This window comes from Macaca thibetana, chromosome X (genome assembly GCF_024542745.1).
Source record: "Macaca thibetana thibetana isolate TM-01 chromosome X, ASM2454274v1, whole genome shotgun sequence".
In the NCBI taxonomy this organism is placed as follows: Eukaryota; Metazoa; Chordata; class Mammalia; order Primates; family Cercopithecidae; genus Macaca; species Macaca thibetana.
In genome coordinates this window covers 73,784,802-73,803,684 of record NC_065598.1, presented here as the reverse complement: position 1 = coordinate 73,803,684, position 18,883 = coordinate 73,784,802, and the positions used below count along the sequence as shown (strand labels likewise).

The 18,883-nt window shown below is 42.5% G+C and overlaps 2 protein-coding genes across 40 annotated transcripts in view; one reads left to right on the top strand and one right to left on the bottom strand.

Annotated features, from left to right (window-relative positions):
- MAGT1 (magnesium transporter 1) overlaps positions 1-6,707 on the top strand; it is a 62,717-nt gene extending 56,010 nt beyond the window's left edge. The window contains exons 9-10 of the mRNA XM_050776382.1: positions 2,220-2,310; positions 3,830-6,707. Coding sequence (XP_050632339.1) covers positions 2,220-2,310; positions 3,830-3,845 — 107 coding nt within the window. The 3' untranslated portion in view covers positions 3,846-6,707. The remainder of the gene's footprint in view (positions 1-2,219; positions 2,311-3,829) is intronic.
- LOC126946324 (cytochrome c oxidase subunit 7B, mitochondrial) overlaps positions 1-18,883 on the bottom strand; it is a 1,159,743-nt gene that overhangs the window by 66,163 nt on the left and 1,074,697 nt on the right. Inside the window, exon 1 of one of the 39 annotated variants that reach the window (XM_050776478.1) lies at positions 18,306-18,309. The exons of the other annotated variants lie outside the window; for them this stretch is intronic. The gene's annotated coding sequence lies outside the window, so the exon portion shown is untranslated. Of the gene's footprint in view, positions 1-18,305; positions 18,310-18,883 lie in introns of those variants that run through there. 39 annotated transcript variants of the gene reach the window in all.

Sequence of the window (18,883 nt, the reverse complement as noted above, 5' to 3'; positions counted from 1 at the left end):
TGAGCTGAGATGCAGCCACTGCACTCCAGCCTGGGCGACAGAGCGAGACTCCGTCTCAAAAAAAAAAAAAAAAAGGCCGGGCGCGGTGGCTCAAGCCTGTAATCCCAGCACTTTGGGAGGTCGAGACGGGCGGATCACAAGGTCAGGAGATCGAGACCATCCTGGCTAACACGGTGAAACCCCATCTCTACTAAAAAATACAAAAAACTAGCCGGGCGCGGTGGCGGGCGCCTGTAGTCCCAACTACTCGGGAGGCTGAGGCAGGAGAATGGCGTGAACCCGGGAGGCGGAGCTTGCAGTGAGCTGAGATCCGGCCACTGCACTCCAGCCTGGGTGACAGAGCGAGACTCCGTCTCAAAAAAAAAAAAAAAAAAAAAGAAAATCAGATTTACTTCGGCCTCAAAGAGCATGATTATGTAAAATTAAATGAGCATTGGCAGCAAGCTGCACTTCTTTTTTGTAAATGGGAAAAGAATTAGAGAAATATTGTTTAACATTTACACATTAGCCCCTAGTCATATTGTGTGAAAATTAGAAAAGGCAAAAGAATTGTTCCATAAGTAAAACAAAACTGAAAGTTGATTTTCTTTTCTTTTTTTTTTTTCTTTTTTTTTTTTTTTTTTTTTTGAGACAGACTCTCACTTTTTCGCCCAGTCTGGAGTGCAGTGGCGTGATCTTGGCTCACTGCAACTTTGCCGCCCAGGTTCAAGCGATTCTGCTGCATCAGCCTCCCAAGTAGCTGGGATTACAGGTGCCTGCCACCATGCCTGGTTAATTTTTTTCGTAGTTTTTAGTAGAGACAGGGCTTCATCATCTTGGCCAGGCTGGTCTTGAGCTCCTGACCTCGTGATCCACCTGCCTCGGCCTCCCAAAGTGCTGGAATTACAGGCGTGAGCCACAGCACCCGACTGAAAGTTGATTTTCTTATCATTCACTAAGTAAGTTTCCCTAGAACAAGCTTGTCCAGTCTGTGGGCCACATGCGGCCCAACACAAATTTGTAAACTTCCTTAAAACATTATGAGGTGGTTTTTTTTGCGATTTTTTTTTTTTTTTTTTTTTTTTTCAGCTCATCAGTTTTCATTAGTATTAGTGTATTTTGTGTGTGGCCCAGGACAGCTCTTCTTCCAGTGCGGCCCTGGGAAGCCAAAAGATTGGACACCCCGCCCTAGAGCTTCCTTTGCTGTTGGACACATGCTTTCCTACATCCCTGTCTCTATATTTCTTAGCCAGTTTTAGTCCAGGGAGTCAAAGAGCCTCACGTCATGGCAATCCATACTTGAGCATTTGGGGATTAGTATTTGTAGTTCACTTTAATAACTGCTGTGCTAATGTAGAACATGACATGTGGGATTAGTGGAGAGAGCTATGAATCTAGGGTTTGGGATCAGATTTTTTTTTCTCATTATTCAAATAAGAAATCCATGTTGATTGAGTTACATAATATAAGGCTGTGTAGTTACCTGTGCGTGAATAAAGTATTTTCAAGTGAGGCTATCACAGTGAAGTCATCAGATGTTTAAGTTAATATTTATCAATAATACTACAAGGCCACTTTTAGGGGTTTTAAAGTTCAATAAATAAGTAAGCCAGGCACAGTGGTTTATGCCTGTAATCCCAGCTCTTTGGGAGGCTGAAGCAGGAAGATCACTTGAGCCCAGGAAATCAACACCAGCCTGGGCAATGTAGTGAGACCATTTTCTCAAAAAAATTAAAAAATTAGCCAGGCATGGTGGCACACATCTGTAGTCCCAGCTACTCGAGAGGCTATAGTGGGAGGAGTGCTTGAGCCCAGGAGGTTGAGACTGCAGTGAGCTGTGATTGTGCCACTGCACTTCAGCCTGGGCAACAGAGCAAGACCCTGTCTCAAAAAAAAAAAAAAAAAAAAACCCAAAAAACAAAATGGGTGATTTTCTTGTCAATAGTAAGACAGTGTTTCTAACAGTAAACCCTTCAGTGTGATGGCTTTAAAGGAATTCATTATTCCATACATTTGAATTGCATAATTATGTGAAGGAGTTACTCTATTACATTGTAATGGAGCAAATTAAAGGGGAAGGCAGATTCCTGAAGATCAAGAAATGGCGATGAAAATTGTTGAAAAGTTTAGATTTATCAATAATGTATACCCCTTCCTTTTCACTCTCTGAAAGTGTAGACTGCCCTGGTTATTTATTATATTCAACCTGCTCATTTTACTCTCCTTTTATTTTTCTGCAGTAATGTGTGTGGCTGGTATTGGACTCGTTGTATTATTCTTCAGTTGGATGCTCTCTATTTTTAGATCTAAATATCATGGCTACCCATACAGGTATGATTCTTCTTTTTTATTTATATAGTGATTACCAATACTTGGAATGATTAGAGTTGATATTGCTTTATAATATTGTTCTTTTTGCTTTGCTTCCAAACTATTTTATCTTCTATTCATCTATTTTTTTATTTATTATTTATTTATTTTTGAGATGGAGTTTTGTTCTTGTTGCCCAGACTGGAGTGCAATGGCGCAATCTCGACTCACTACAACCTCTGCTTCCCGGGTTCAAGCAATTCTCCTACCTCAGCCTACCAAGTAGCTGAGATTACAGGCGTGTGCCACCATACCCAGCTAATTTTGTATTTTTAGTATCAACAGGGTTTCACCATGTTGATCAGGTCTCGAACTCCTGACCTCAAGTGATCCACCTGCCTCATCCTTCCAAAGTGCTGGGATTATAGGCGCGAGCCACTGAGCCCGGCCTATTCATTTATTTTCAGAGATAGGGTCTCACTCTGTCACTCAGGCCGAAGTGTAATGATGTGTTCATAGCTCATTGTAACCTTGAACTCCTGAGCTCAAGCCATCATTTCACCTCAGCTTCCCAAGAGGCTAGGACTACAGTTGCACATGACTACACCCAGCTAATATTTTTATTTTTTGTAAAGACAGGGTCTTGCTATGTTATCCAGGCTGGTCTTGAACTTCTGGCCTCAAGCGGTTCTCCTGCTCAGCCTCCCAGAGGGCTGGGATTATAGGCATTAGCCAGCCACCATGCCCAGACAGCTGTAATTCAGATATGTTCCATATAAAAATTAATTATAGTATAATGGACAATATTAGTATGTGATTTCTCAGGAACATCTTTTAGGTTTATTTTGCCATACCTAGTTGATTCTAGATATCTCTATAATACATAATGATTAGAACATTTTATGCCATTATTTATTCACATAGCTCCTTGTCTGTATACTATACTTCCTTTTGAAGAAGAAATGATTTTTTAAAATGTTTTTAAAAACTTCTCACCTCTACTTTTTTTAAGAAATAGAGTGCCACTGCACTCCAGTCTGAGTAATAGAGTGAGACCCCATCTCAAAAATAATAATTATAATAATTTATCCTCTACAGAATACTAATTGGGATGTGAGGGTAATTTTGCTGGGACTTCTGTTAATTATTTGATCAGCAGCGTTGATTCAGTAGCAGTGTTGTGTGCCTGTAGTCCCAGCTACTCAGAAGGCTAAGGCAGGATGATCACTTGAGCCTGGGAGTCCCAGACCAGACTGGGCAACATAGTGAGACCCCATCTCTAAAAAAACAAAAAAATAAAATTATTAGTTAGTGTCTCTTTTCGGGAGATAGTTTAGCTTGAGGGTTGTTCTATTTCATTTTGTCATAAGACTAATGGGTCTCTCAGTGTTTCTCACTTTTTGTTATTGATACCCAAAGATTATCTCGTACGTACCAAAATGCTCTTTTATCTGTTAAAACCAACATACTGCTTATTGATTAAAAGTAAAGCCTACTTTTCTTTCAGAGACTAATAGATTGGTATATATTTTTGTTTCAGCTTTCTGATGAGTTAAAAAGGTCCCAGAGATATGTTGACACTGGAGTACTGGAAATTGAAAAATGAAAACTGTGTGTGTTTGAAAAGAAGAATGCAACTTGTGTATTTTGTATTACCTCTTTTTTTCAAGTGATTTAAATAGTTAATCATTTAACCAAAGAAGATGTGTAGTGCCTTAACAAACAATTCTCTGTCAAAATCATGAGGTATTTGAAAATGATTATCCTCTTAACCTTCTCTTCCCAGTGAACTTTATGGAACATTTAATTTAGTAGAATTAAGTATATTATAAAAATTGTAAAACTACTACTTTGTTTTAGTTAGCACAAAGCTCAAAACTACTTCAGTTAACTTGGTCATCTGATTTTATATTGCCTTATCCAAAGATGGGGAAAGTAAGTCCTGACCAGGTGTTCCCACATATGCCTGTTACAGGTAACTACATCAGGAATTCATTCTTAGCTTTTCCATCTTTGCGTGGATGTGTATACTTTACGCATCTTTCCTTTTGGGTAGAGAAATTATATGTGCCACGTGGTCTTCTGAAAATGGAACACCATTCTTTAGAGCACACGTCTAGCCCTCGAAAAGACAGTCATTTCTCCTCCTCCTTGCCTATTTCCTACTGAAATACAGTGCTGTGATTTTTTGTTTTGTTTTGTTTTGTTGTTTTTTTGAGACAGGGTCTCGCTGTGTCACACAGGTTGAAGTGCAGTGGCGTGAGCTCGGCTGACTGCAAACTCTGCCTCCCAGGTTTAAGCGATTCTTCTGCCTCAGCTTCCCAAGTAGCTGGGATTTACAGGTGTGCACCACCATGTCAGGCTAATTTTTGGATTTTTAGTAGAGACAGGGTTTCGCCAAGTTGTTCAGGCTGGTTTTGAACTCCTGGGCTCAAGTGATCTGCCCACCTCAGTCTCCCAAAGTGCGAGGATGACATGTGTGAGCTACCACACCAGCAATGTCTATACTTCTCGATAGCTGTGAACATGAAAAAGGACATCTATTGGGAGGCCAAGGCAGGTGGATTGCTTGAGGCCAGGAGTTAGAGACCAGCCTGGCCAACAAGGCAAAACCCCGTCTCTACTAAAAATATGAAAATTAGCTGGGCTTGGTGGCTCATGCCTGTAATCCTAGCTACTTGGGAGGCTAAGGCATGAGACTTGCTTAAACCTGGGAGGCGGAGATTGCAGTGAGCCAAGATCATGCTACTGCACTCCAGCCTGAGTGACAGAGTGAGATTCTGTCTCAGAAAAAAAAAAAGTATCTCTAAATACAGGATTATGATTTCTGCTTGAGTATGGTGTTAACTACCTTGTATTTAGAAAGATTTCAGATTCATCCCATCTCCTTAGTTTTCTTTTAAGGTGACCCATCTGTGATAAAAATATAACTTAGTGCTAAAATCGGTGTGACTTATACATGGTCTAAAATGTTTCTGCAAATTAGAGTTTGTCACTTATTCCATTTGTACCTAAGAGAAAAATAGGCTAAGTTAGAAAAGGACTCCCTGGCCAGGTGTGGTGGCTTACGCCTGTAATCTCAGCACTTTGGGAGGCTGAGGCAGGCGGATCATGAGGTCAGAAGTTCGAGACTATCCTGGCCAACATGGTGAAACCCCATCTCTACTAAAAGTACAAAAATTAGCTGGGTGTGGTGGTGGGCGCCTGTAATCCCAGCTACACGGGAGGCTGAGGCACGAGAATCACTTGAACTCAGGAGATGGAAGTTGCAGTGAGCCAAGATCACACCACTGCACTCCAGCCTGGCAATAGAGCGAAACTCCATCTCAAAAAAAAAGAAAAGGACTCCCTTAGAATGGGAAAGGAAAATCATAAAATACTGAGGTGTTGCCTGTATATAGAAATTAAGCGTTTCTCGAAAGCTGTTCTGTGTTTTGCTGTTATTTTGTCTTTATTCTCTTCCTTTAGGTGGAGAAACAAAGTACAAATTTGAAGGGATTTTTTTTTTTAATTTTGTCTTTTTTTTTTTTTTTGTCGGTGGAAGTAACCATATGTGCTAACCAAATTTCTGTGAAGAATGTTTTCATGGTTATCATTATATCTAACTATAACCTCCCCATAGTTGTGAAGAGTAACCTGAAATGCCACTGTTGTGGAAATAGGATAATTGTAATTGTGAAAAAATAATTTTAAGGAAATCTTACAAGTATTACATTAAAAAGATACTATGACTGCCACCTGCTATTTACCTTCTAATAACCCTGCCATGTGGTTTGCAGAAAGAGATGGATATAGTAGCCTTAGAAGAAATATTTTATGTGGGTTTTTTTGTTTTTCATTACTAGATTTCATGGATGAGGGGATATGGTTGACCTTTTACTCTTTAATGGAGCAGCCACTTTTTGTTAATTACTCACCTGTAAATTGTGAGATTCTGAATTCCTTACCTGCTATTCTTGTACTTGTCTCAGGCCAAATCTATGCTATGGTTCTTATGAGACTTGTATGAAGATGCCCTGATTTGTACAGATTCACCACAGGAATACTACTGCCATGTAATCTGTATAGTTCCAGATAATTTGACATGAACATTGACAGAATGACAGTTTTTTGTATTTGCTTTTTCTCCCTTTAAGAGCACATTCTTCTGTAAGGAGAAAGGCAGCATTCCGGCTAAAATGTGTGGAAAGCTAATTTACTACACTTATAAAATAGTGTTACTTTTGTGAAAATTTTGAATTAGCTTTCATATGAAGTGCCTTAAGTAGACTCTTCATTTACTTTTCTAGTAATGGTTTAAATATCATTTGTTATGCATTTTTAAGATACAATTCAGAAAGACACATTGTAGTGGCAAAGATAACCAAATGTCTGGCTGTTTGCTTTTTGACCATATCAATAAACTTTTACAATCTAAATTCTGAGTTTTTGATTACCATCTAAAGAGGAGTGAGTTTTAAACACTAAACTAGAATTGCAAAATTAGGATATTCCATTTTGAAGTTATAGTTAAATTCATTTAAATTTCATATTGTCCTAAGGACAGTTTGATGGGACAGTTTCTTTAAGTATTTCTGGATTGGGATATATTCTTCTAGGAATCTATACATGGTCCCTCATTCTTAATGTTACCCATTAGGTGAGTCACAACAACCAAGATGAGTAGATAAATGACTGTTTGCAACAATTGATCTACCTTTCGTCCCAGACAGTGAACATTCCTTGACTAGGTAATTTCCTTTTGGTAATAAAAACTTGATTTGAAAATTACCCTGGCAGATTATCAAGTTATATGAAACTAGACAGCAGCTCATTTGCAAACATGGAGTAGAAACACTGCACAGGGAGTAAAGAGATCTGACACTTAGCCCTTGCTCTGTTTCTGTCTAACTATATGACCATAGGTGTCACCTGAACCTCTCTGAACATATTTCTTTATACTAAGTAGAGTGTATTAGACTAAATTACCTTAGTAGTCTTTCCTGCTGTATTGTTCTATTATGCAAAATATTAAAGATGTACTTAAATTTGAGTAGATAATATTTTTATATCTGGATTTGGTGGTGAACTAAAATCAGTTGAAATGGAGGATGTTCTGCAGTCAGATTTCTGAAGAAGCTAGGAAATGCTGGTGGAGGCCATTATAACTACAAATTGCTTAATATGCATTGAAATATTTTTTAGAAAGGATGCACTTAGAACTCTATTAGACCGTTCTTGCATTGCTGTAAAGAAATACCTGAGATTGGGTAATTTATAAAGAAGAGGGATTTAATTGGCTCACAGTTCTGCAGGGTGTACAGGAAGCATGATGCTGGCATCTACTCAGCTTTTGGGGAGGCCTCAGGAAACTTACAATCATGGTGGAAGGCAAAGGGGGAGCAAGCACATTACATGGCCAGAGCAGGAGCAAAAAGGCTGGGGGAGTTGCCACACACTTTTCAATGATCAAATCTCACGATAACTCACTATCGCAAGGACAGTGCCAAAGGGATGGTACTAAACCATTCATGAGAAACCTGCCCCCATCCAGTCATTTCACACCAGGCCCCACCTCCAACATTGGGAATTACAATTGAACATGAGATTTGGGTGGGGACAAAGATCCAAACCATATCGGAACCAATATGTTAATAAGATTTTTTTTTTTTTTTTTTTTGAGACGGAGTCTTGCATTGTCGCCCAGGCTGAAGTGCAGTGGGGCAATCTTGGCTCACTGCAGCCTCCACCTCCCGAGTCCAAGCGATTCTCATGTCTCAGCCTCCCGAGTAGCTGAGACTACAGGCAAATGCCACCCCACGCCTGGCTAATTCTTGTATTTTTAGTATAGACAGGGTTTCACCACGTTGACAAGCCTGGTCTCAAATTCCTGACCTCAGGTGATCCACCTGTCTTGTGCTGGGATTACAGGCGTGAGCCGCCGTGCCCAGCCTCGAGGTCTTGATTTACATGGGTTCAGCCCAATTCTGAGCAAGAATGAGGTCAGCAACTATAATAGTATGCTGTTACAACAGAAAGTCAAAGCCAAAAGGACCTTAGGTACCATTTAAATCAGCCCGTTCATTTTGACTGCTGAAGAAACCTGCCATAGAAAAGTGAAGCAATTTACTGAAGTTTATTCCAGGGTCGTGCCTACAGGTTTCCTATTTAGCTGCAAATTCCCTATGGATTACATTTCAAGTGTAGATGCAAATTACTCCCTTGAAACCATACTGTAGTTCAAGCTTATCCAACCCGCAGCCCATGGGCCGCATGCAACCCAAGATGGCTTTGAATGCAGCCAAACACAAATTCATAAACTTAATTAAAACATTATGAGTTTTTTTCTGATCATTTTTTAGCCCATCAGCTATCATTAGTGTTAGGGTACTTTATGGGTGGCCCAAGACAATTCTTCCAATGTGGCCCAGGGAAACCAAAAGATTGGACACCCCTGCTGTAGTTCGTGCTCACTAGGTTTGCTTCCTGACATCTAGATTGCTTGGAGAAGAGTCCTAATGAGAGAGATACTTCCCTAGAGGAGCTGAGCAGACTTCCTAAAGAGGAAGGAGTTTAATCTACCTTTAATCTGTGAATGTAGAATTTAGGTGGGGACACTGTATATTAGGGTTCTGTAGAGGAACAGAACTAATAGGATAGATGTGTATATGAAGGGGAGTTTAGGCTGGGCACAGTAGCTCACACCTATAATCCCAGCACTTTGGGAGGCCCAGGTGGGTAGATCACTTTGAGGCCAGGAGTTCAACACCAGCCTGGCCAACATGAAACCCTGTCTCTACTAAAAATACAAAAATTAGCCGGGCATGGTGGTGTGGCATGCACCTGTAATCCCAGCTACTCGGGAGGCTGAGGCAGGAGAATCACTTGAACCCGGGAGGCGGAGATTGCAGTGAGCCGAGATCGAGCCACTGCACTCCAGCCTGGGCAGCAGAGCAAGACTCTGTCTCAAAAAAAAGGGGAAGGGGGAGTTTATTAAGGAATATTGACTCACACGATCAAAAGATGAAGTCCCACAATAGACCATCTGCAAGCTGAGGAGCAAGGAAGTCAGCCCATGTCCCAAAACCTCAAAAGTTGGGAAGCCAACAGTGCAGCCTTCAATGTGGCCAAAGTCCAAGAGTCTAAAAGCTGAAGAACCAAGTCCAATGTTCCAGGGCAGGAAGCATCCAGCACAGGAGAAAGATGAAGGCCAGAAGACTCAGGAAGTGACGTCCTTCCACGTTCTTCTGCCTGCTTTATTCTAGCCATGCTGGCAGCAGATTAAATGGTGCCCACCGAGATTGAGGGTGGGTCTGCCTCTCCCAGTCCACTGACTCAAATGGAGGGTATTGTTGGCAACACTCTCACAGACACACCCGGGAACAATACTTTGCATCCTTCAATCCAATCAAGTTGACACTCAATCATCACAGAGGGAGGTAGCTGGCAAGATGGCGAAATAGGAACAGCTCCAATCTGCAGCTCCCAGCGAGATCAACGCAGAAGGGAGGTGATTCCTGCATTTCCAACTGAGCCTCCGCTGGTGATACCCAGGCAAGCAGGGTGTGGAGTGGACCTCCAGCAAACTCCAGCAGACCTGTAGCAGAGGGCCCTGACTGTTAGAAGGAAAACTAACAAACAGAAAGGAATAGTATTAACATCACCAACATCAAAGACCAAAGGTAGATAAATCCACGAAGATAGGGAGAAACCAGCGCAAAAAGGCTGAAAACTCCAAAAACCAGAACCTCTTCTCTTCCAAAGGATCACAACTCCTCGCCAGCAAGGGAACAAAACTGGATGGAGAATGAGTTTGATGAATTGACAGAAGTAGGCTTCAGAAGGTGGGTAATAACAAACTCCTCCGAGCTAAAGGAGCGTGTTCTAACCCAATGCAAGGAAGCTAAGAACCTGGAAAAAAAGACGAATTGCTAACTGGAATAACCAGCTTAGAGAAGAACATAAATGACCTGATGGAGCTGAAAAACACCGCACGAGAACTTTGTGAAGCATACACAAGTATCAACAGCCAAATCGATCAAGCAGAAGAAAGGATATCAGAGATGGAAGATCAACTCAATGACATAAAGCGAGAAGACATGATTAGAGAAAAAAGGAGTGAAAAGAAACGAACAAAGCCTCCAAGAAATATGGGACTATGTGAAAAGACCAAATCTGTATTTGATTGGTGTACCTGAAAGTGACAGGGAGACTGGAACCAAGTTGGAAAACACTCTTCAGGATATTATCCAGGAGAACTTCCCCAACCTACCAAGACAGACCAACATTCAAATTCAGGAAATACAGAGAACACCACAAAGATATTCCTCAAGAAGAGCAACCTCAAGACACACAATTGTCAGATTCACCAAGGTTGAAATGAAAGAAAAAATGTTAAGGACAGCCAGGAGAAAGGTCGGGTTACCCACAAAGGGAAGCCCATCAGACTAACAGCGGATCTCTCAGCAGAAACCCTACAAGCCAGAAGAGAGTGGGGACAATATTCAACATTCTTAAAGAAATGGCAAGGCCGGGCACGGTGGCTCACGCCTGTAATCTCAGCACTTTGAGAGGCTGAGGCAGGCAGATCACGAGGTCAGGAGATCGAGACCATCCTGGCTAACACGGTGAAACCCCGTCTCTACTAAAAATACAAAAAATTAGCCGGGCGTGGTGGCGGGCGCCTGCAGTCCCAGCTACTCAGGAGGCTGAGGCAGGAGAATGGCGTGAACCCAGGAGGTGGAGCTTGCAGTGAGCCGAGATGGTGCCACTGCACTCCAGCCTGGGCGACAGAGCGAAACTCCGTCTCAAAAAAAAAAAAAAAAGAAAGAAAGAAAAGAAATGGCAAAGACTTGGAATGAACCCAAATGCCCATCAGTGATAGACTGGATAAGGAAAATGTGGCACATATACACCATGGAATACAATGCAGCCATAAAAAAGGATCAGTTCATGTCCTTTCCAGGGACATGGATGAAGCTGGAAACCATCATTCTCAGCAAACTAACACAGGAACAGAAAATCAAACACTGCATCTTCTCACTCCTAAATGAGAGTTGAAAAATGAGAACACATGGACACAGGGAGGGGAGCATCACACACTGGGGCCTGTCGGGGGTGGGAGGTTGGGGGAGGGATAGCATTAGGAGAAATACCTAATATAGATGACAAGTTGATGGGTGCAGCAAACCACCATGGCACATGTATACCTATGTAACAAACCTGCACATTCTGCACATGTACCCCAGAACTTAAAGTATAATAATAATAATGTCATCACAGAGACAGACTTTTATTTAGAAGGGAGGCAGGAACTGTCGCCTAGAGATTACTGTTCAGAACTTTGTGTTTGTACATCCCTTAAACTGTGTTCTCAACTTGGCCTGTGCATAATAAAGGAGTTAATTATGACTGCCTATCACTAATAATAAGGGAAATGCAAATCAAAACCAGAATGAGATACCACCTCATACCATTAGGATGGCTACTATCAAAAAACCAGTCACCTGTAGTCCTAGCTACTCAGGAGTCTGAGGCAGGAGGATTGCTTGGCCCAGGAGTTTGAGGTTACAGTGAGCTATGATCACGCCACTGCACTCCAGCCTGAGCAACAGAGCGATACCCTGTCTCTAAAACAAAAAAACAGAAAAGAAAATGTTGGCAAGGATATAGAGAAATTGTAACCCTTGTGTACTCTTGGTGGAAATGTAAAATGGTGTAGCCACTATAGAAAACAATCTAGAATTGCCTCAAAAAATTTAAAATCAAATTACCATAGAGTCCACCAATTCCACTTTAGGGCATATACTCAAAGGAATTGAAAGCAGAGACTTGAAAAGATGCTCGTATGCTCATGTTCATAGTAGCATTATTCACAATAGCCGAAAGGTGGAAGCAACCCAAGTGTCCATCCACAGAAGAATAGATAAACAAAATGTGGTATATACCTACAGTGGGACATTATTCAACCTTAAAGAAGAAAGTTCATTCTACAACATGGAGGAACCTTGAGGACATGATGCTAAGTGAAATAAGCCAGTCACAAAAAGACAAATACTGTATGATTCCACTTATATTAGGTATCTAGAGTAGTCAAATTCATAGAGACAGAAAGAAGAAAGGTGGTTGCCAGGGGCTGGGGAGAAGGGGGATTGGGGAGTTGTTTAATGGGTATAGAGTTTCAGTTTTGCAAGATGGAAAGAGTTCTGGAAATTGGTTGCACAACAATGTGAATGCACTTAACACTACTGAATATATATTTTTAAATGGTTAAGCTGAGCACAGTGGTGTGCATCTTAGCCCCGCTGAGGCAGGAGGATCGTTTGAGCCCAGAAGTTCAAGGCTGCAGTGTGCTATTATCCTGTTTGTGAATAGCTGCTGCACTCCAGTCTGGGCAGCATAGCAAGATCCCCATCTCCTAAAAACCAAAAAAACAAAACAAAACAAAAAAGTTAGAATGATAAATTGTATGTGTACTTTACTACAATTATTATTTGTTAATACCAATGCCTGGGCCCCAAACCTGTATTGGTACATCTCCACTGACACCACCTTGTATTTGTTCTTTCATGTGGGTCCTTAAAATATGAATACAGCTGAATAGAGTATGACTCATGTTGGAAAAGTTGAGAGATGGTCTTCAGCCACTTTTGGGTGATAGTTTAAGCACATTTGACTAAACCTTGCTTACAGCATCAGTGATTATTTGTATTAATATATTCCAATGAGTGCTTCATAAATAATGACATCCAGCTGGGAAAATCTCATTAAGATGTGTTGGCTCCATCCAATATCCAGGCTCAGAAATGATCCATTTGGTCTAAACCTTCCAGCTTATCGTGCCTGCTCATGGCTTTGTGTCCAGTAGATGTGTCAGAGGCATTTCTAAACTCCTACTAAAGGGAATAATTCCTAGATTTGGGCTGCCTAAGAGTTTACAGAGCGATAATGGCCCATCTTTCACAGCGACAGTTACCCAAAACATATCTTCAGCCCTAGGAATTCAGTACCGCCTTCACTCAGCGTGGAGACCACAGTCTTAGGGAAAGTAGAAAGAGTTAATCAAACTCTAAAAAGGACTCTTTCTAAACTATTCCAAGAAACATCAGAAACCTGGCTGTCTTTATTACCTGTAGCTTTATTACAAGCTGGACTGACCCCTAAGGGAAATCTGCAACTCAGTCATTTTTGAAATAATGTATGGAAGGCTTTTCTTAACTACTGACTTCCTAATAGATATAGATACTTTCAAGCAACAGAATTGTGTGATCAACTTAGGGCAAGTGCAAAAGGCACTCCTTGAATGTGGAAATCAAAGACTCCCTTCCCCCACTAAGGAAGAGAATTTTGTTACAACTCAGTTGGGAGATTGGGTCCTATTATAAACTTGGAAGGAAGGATTCCCAGCAGATCAACTTTCCCCAAAATGGAAGGGACCCTATCAAAGTCTCCTTAGTACCCCAACTGCAGTTAAACTTCTGGGAATAAGCAGCTGGGTTCACCTATCTCGAATTAAACCTGTCTCTGTTTTTTTTTTTTTTTTTTTTTTTTTTTTGAGACGGAGTCTCGCTCTGTCGCCCAGGCTGGAGTGCAGTGGCCGGGTCTCAGCTCACTGCAAGCTCCGCCTCCAGGGTTCACGCCATTCTCCTGCCTCAGCCTCAGTCCGAGTAGCTGGGACTATAGGCGCCCGCCACCACGCCCGGCTAGTTTTTTGTATTTTTTAGTAGAGACGGGGTTTCACCGTGTTAGCCAGGATGGTCTCGATCTCCTGACCTTGTGATCCACCTGTCTCGGCCTCCCAAAGTGCTGGGATTACAGGCTTGAGCCACCGCGCCCGGCCAAACCTGTCTCTTATGAAGTCCCACAAGCCGACAGAACACAAGAGACTGATCCTGTTTATTCGTGTGAGCCAATCACTGACCTCCGACTACTGTTCAGAGGATATGAAAGGGATGGGTAACATAAAGATACGGATTAGCATTCTACTTTTGGGTTTAAGTTGGAATTATGGAGTGAGTAACTGATTTACTGAGTGGGCACAGACTTTGCCTCTCTACATAATCAAACAAACTATTGGGTGTGTGGACATTTTAACAGCTGCCCAAGAGGGACCTTGTGCTTTGATCAAAACCAAATGTTGTATGTATGTTCCAGACTATTCATGTAATATTACCCAGGCTATGAAAGCTTTAGACACTCATATCTGCCATTGATGTAATGTTAGGCGACCCTATATTGGCTTGGTTCCAACAACTGCCCAATTCTTGGACAGCCTTCCTGTTTAGTTTACTTGGAATGATTTTACTTATTTTGCTTTGCTGTTGTGGAATATATTGCGGTTGTCTCTTTGTGTAGGAATGCAAGATAAGCTCACTCAATGCTTTCTTAAATTGGACACGTATTAATCTTCCAGATATCACCTTTCGTCAGAACTTGGAGTTATGAATGACCTTCACCATACCAACACTTTCTGACTGAGCTTCACTCTACCCTAAATGCAAGAGACCCTAACATTTAAGCAGGAATATCATTGCCCCTATTCAGCCTGAAGAAGTTACAGAATATGGATCTTGGTCCCTCTGCAACCCTTAGGATTAAGGGTCCTCTTGTAAAGGGAGGGGGGAGATATGTCAGAGGTGTTTGAACCAGAGCGACTCCATTTTGAATGAGGGCTAGGAAAATGAGGCTGGGGTTTGCTGGGCTGCATTCCCAGAAATTAAGGTATTCCTAGCTTCTAGATGTTTAAGGTTAAGGGAACAAATTAATAATGTTTACTAAGCACACCCAGACTTGGGAGTTTCCAGATATCCCGATATCTGGAGAACGAAGGAATTCCTAATTTTGCTTTAAAGATAATAATATTGATTCTTAGGCCGGGCGCGGTGGCTCAAGCCTGTAATCCCAGCACTTTGGGAGGCCGAGACGGGCGGATCACGAGGTCAGGAAATCGAGACCATCCTGGCTAACACGGTAAAACCCCGTCTCTACTAAAAAATACAAAAAACTAGCTGGGCGAGGTGGCGGGCGCCTGTAGTCCCAGCTACTTGGGAGACTGAGGCAGGAGAATCGTGTAAACCCAGGAGGCGGAGCTTGCAGTGAGCTGAGATCCGGCCACTGCACCCCAGCCTGGGCGACAGAGCCAGACTCCATCTCAAAAAAATAATAATAATAATAATAATATTGATTCTTGCAAAATATAGTAATTAAGGCCAGGCGCGGTGGCTCATGCCTGTAATCCCAGCACTTTGTGAGGCCTAGGTGGGCGGATCACCTGAGGTCAGGAGTTCAAGACCAGCCTGGCCAACAAGGCGAAATCCTGTCTCTACTAAAAATACAAAAATTAGCTGGACATGGTGGTGGGCACCTGTAATCCCAGCTACTCAGGAGGGTGAGACAGTAGAATCGCTTGGATCTGGGAGGCGGAAGTTGCAGTGAGCCAAGATCGTGCCACTGCACTCCAGCCTAGGCAACAGAGCAAGACTCCAACTCTCTCTCTCTCTCTATATATATATACATACACACACATATATACACACACACACATATACATATACACACACACATATATAAAAAGAAAATTAATCCTTTATCACAAACTCTTGTAGCAGAGCACATCTCCCTATATATACAAGCATTGTACCTAGGGTGGACGCATTCCTCCTCTTACTTTCAGGAGCGCCCTACTCTGCCTATGTAGTAGTTGTACTTTCACCACTTTACTTTCTTAATAAACTTGCTTTTATTTTGCACTGCAGACTCGCCCTAAATTCTTTCTTGCACAAAATCCAAGAACCCTCTCTTTTTTTTTTTTTTTTTTTTTGTTGAGACAGAGTCTCGCTTTGTCGCCCAGACTGGAGTGCAGTGGCCGGATCTCAGCTCACTGCAAGCTCCGCCTCCCGGGTTCACGCCATTCTCCTGCCTGAGCCTCCCGAGTAGCTGGGACTACAGACGCCCGCCACCTCGCCCGGCTAGGTTTTTGTATTATTTAGTAGAGACGGGGTTTCACCGTGTTAGCCAGGATGGTCTTGATCTCCTGACCTTGTGATCCGCCCGTCTCGGCCTCCCAAAGTGCTGGGATTACAGGCTTGAGCCACCGCGCCCGGCCAAGAACCCTCTCTTGAGGTCTGGATTGGGACCCCTTTCCTGTAACAGAGGCAGCTACAGAACTTAGGGTTTGAAGGGGTTTTTTTCAATGTTTTTCAAACAAAATCAATGAAATGCTTTCTCCCCCTTCAAACATAGCTTAAACACAACTTCTGGGAAGCTTTCCTGACTTCCCAGTTTGGGTACTATACCCTCCCTCTGTTCCTCAGTACATGTTGGTCTTCGTTACTCCATCTTGTAATTGTCCTATCTCCCACTTGAGAAGAGGGGCACTGTCTTACTCATCTTTAGATGCTCACTTTCTAACATGCCTGCATAGCACATGTTCAGTACATTTTCTTTTCTTTTCTTTTTTTATTTTTTTTGGGACGGAGTCTCACTCTGTCACCCAGGCTGGAGTGCAGTGGCACGATATCCGCTCACTGCAACTTCTGCCTCCTGGGTTCAAGTGATTCTCGTGCCTCAGCCTCCCAAGGAGCTGGGATTACAGGCACCCACCACCACGCCTGGCTAATTTTTGTATTTTTAATAGTGACAGGGTTTCACCATGTTTGCCAGGTTGGTCTCGAACGCCTGACCTCAAGTGATCCACCTTAGCTTCCCAAAGTGCTGGGATTACAGGCGTGAGCCATCGCGCCCGGCCTATATCTTCTGGAATATAGATCATATAATGAAATTTATGCTCTTTTTATGAAATCCATACTCTTGTAAATTCAGCATCCAGGCCGGGCGCGGTGGCTCAAGCCTGTAATCCCAGCACTTTGGGAGGCCGAGACGGGCGGATCACGAGGTCAGGAGATCGAGACCATCCTGGCTGACACGGTGAAACCCCGTCTCTACTAAAAAATACAAAACACTAGCCGGGCGAGGTGGCGGGCGCCTGTAGTCCCAGCTACTCGGGAGGCTGAGGCAGGAGAATGGCATGAACCTGGGAGGCGGAGCTTGCAGTGAGCTGAGATCTGGCCACTGCACTCCAGCCTGGGGGACAGAGCGAGACTCCGTCTCAAAAAAAAAAAAAAAATTCAGCATCCAACTGTTAACTGCATCCACTCTGAGAAAGAGTTGTCTACGCCAGACATCTCATGAAATCTTCATCTTGGTATTACCGTCTCCACTGCACACATGAAGAAACAACTCAGATGCTGGGTAAATTTCCCAAGGTTACACAGCAAGAGAACTGGATTTGAACCCAAATCTGACACCACATCATGCAGTTCCAAATTAAATGAAGTTGAGACTAGAGTTTAAACTATCTGAATTTTAGTCCAAAGGATTGGAGATGAATCCATTTTTCCACTATTTCCTTTCTCCAAAACTAAAAAATATCACATGCAAATGGAACTCTTACTGAAGTTAAATGGCAATCTCTAAATGATGAATAATCTCTAAATAAGTAATAAATAAATAAAATAATCTCTAAATCAAAAAATATTCTTTGAGTCAGGCATAGTGGCTTACAACTGTAATCCCAGTGCTTTGGGAGGCCAAGGCAGAAGGATCACTTGAGGCCATGAGTTTGAGACCAGCCTGGGCAACATAGGAAGATACTGTCTCTACACAAAATAAAAATTAAAAAATTAGCTGGGCATGGTGGCATGTGCCTGTAGTCCCAGCTACTCAGGAGTCTGAGGGTGGGAGGATCACTTGAGCCCAGGAGTTCGAGACTGCAGTGAGCTATGATTGTACTACTGCAGTACATTCTGGACAACAGAGCAAGAGCCTGTCTCAAAAAGAAAAAAGAAAAAGAAAATTGCAGAGTAAGAAGCTCCAAGGGCCTGTTCTTGCATAGAAATATGAAAAAAATGAGCAAAGATGGTCAGAATCAACTTTGTCAGTCTCTAGAAAATAGCCAAAGTTTCAAACAAATGCTGAATCAAGAAAATGATGACTTAAGTGCAGTAGGAGAGCTTTGTGGTATTTTCCCTCAGCCTTACCCCCACCAACTTTAGTGTGGCAGGAGTCTGAAAGATGGCAGTCTGTGTTCTCAGTGTGAGTACCTGGTCCCAGAGAGGGCAGAGCAGACCTTGTTCTCAGAAAATTGTGTTTATCTGTTTGACTTGTCTGCAGAGGGGATAAGAGTGAAGGAATGACACAAGAGGATTGCCTTAGTTTTGACTAACTCCGAACTCTCAGGGCATAAAAGCAGCTATGCAAAGGGTATTCCTTGAAAACATTGACAGGCAAATAAACAAGCTGCTGCTGCTTGGGTCAAAACATTGCATTTGGGTCAATAAATAGACATGTCAAAAGTCTGGGAGGAAGGCCGGATGTGGTGGCTCATCCCTGTAATCCCAGCACTTTGGAAGTTCGAGGTGGGCAGATCACTTGAGGTCAGGAGTTCAAGACCAGCCTAGCCAACATGATGAAACCCCCATCTCTACTAAAAATACAATAATTAGCCAGACATGGTGGTGTGTGGCTGTAATCCCAGTTACTTGGGAGGCTGAGGCAGGAGAATCTCTTGAACCTGGGAGGCAGAGGTTGCAGTGAGCCGAGATCGTGCCGTTGCACT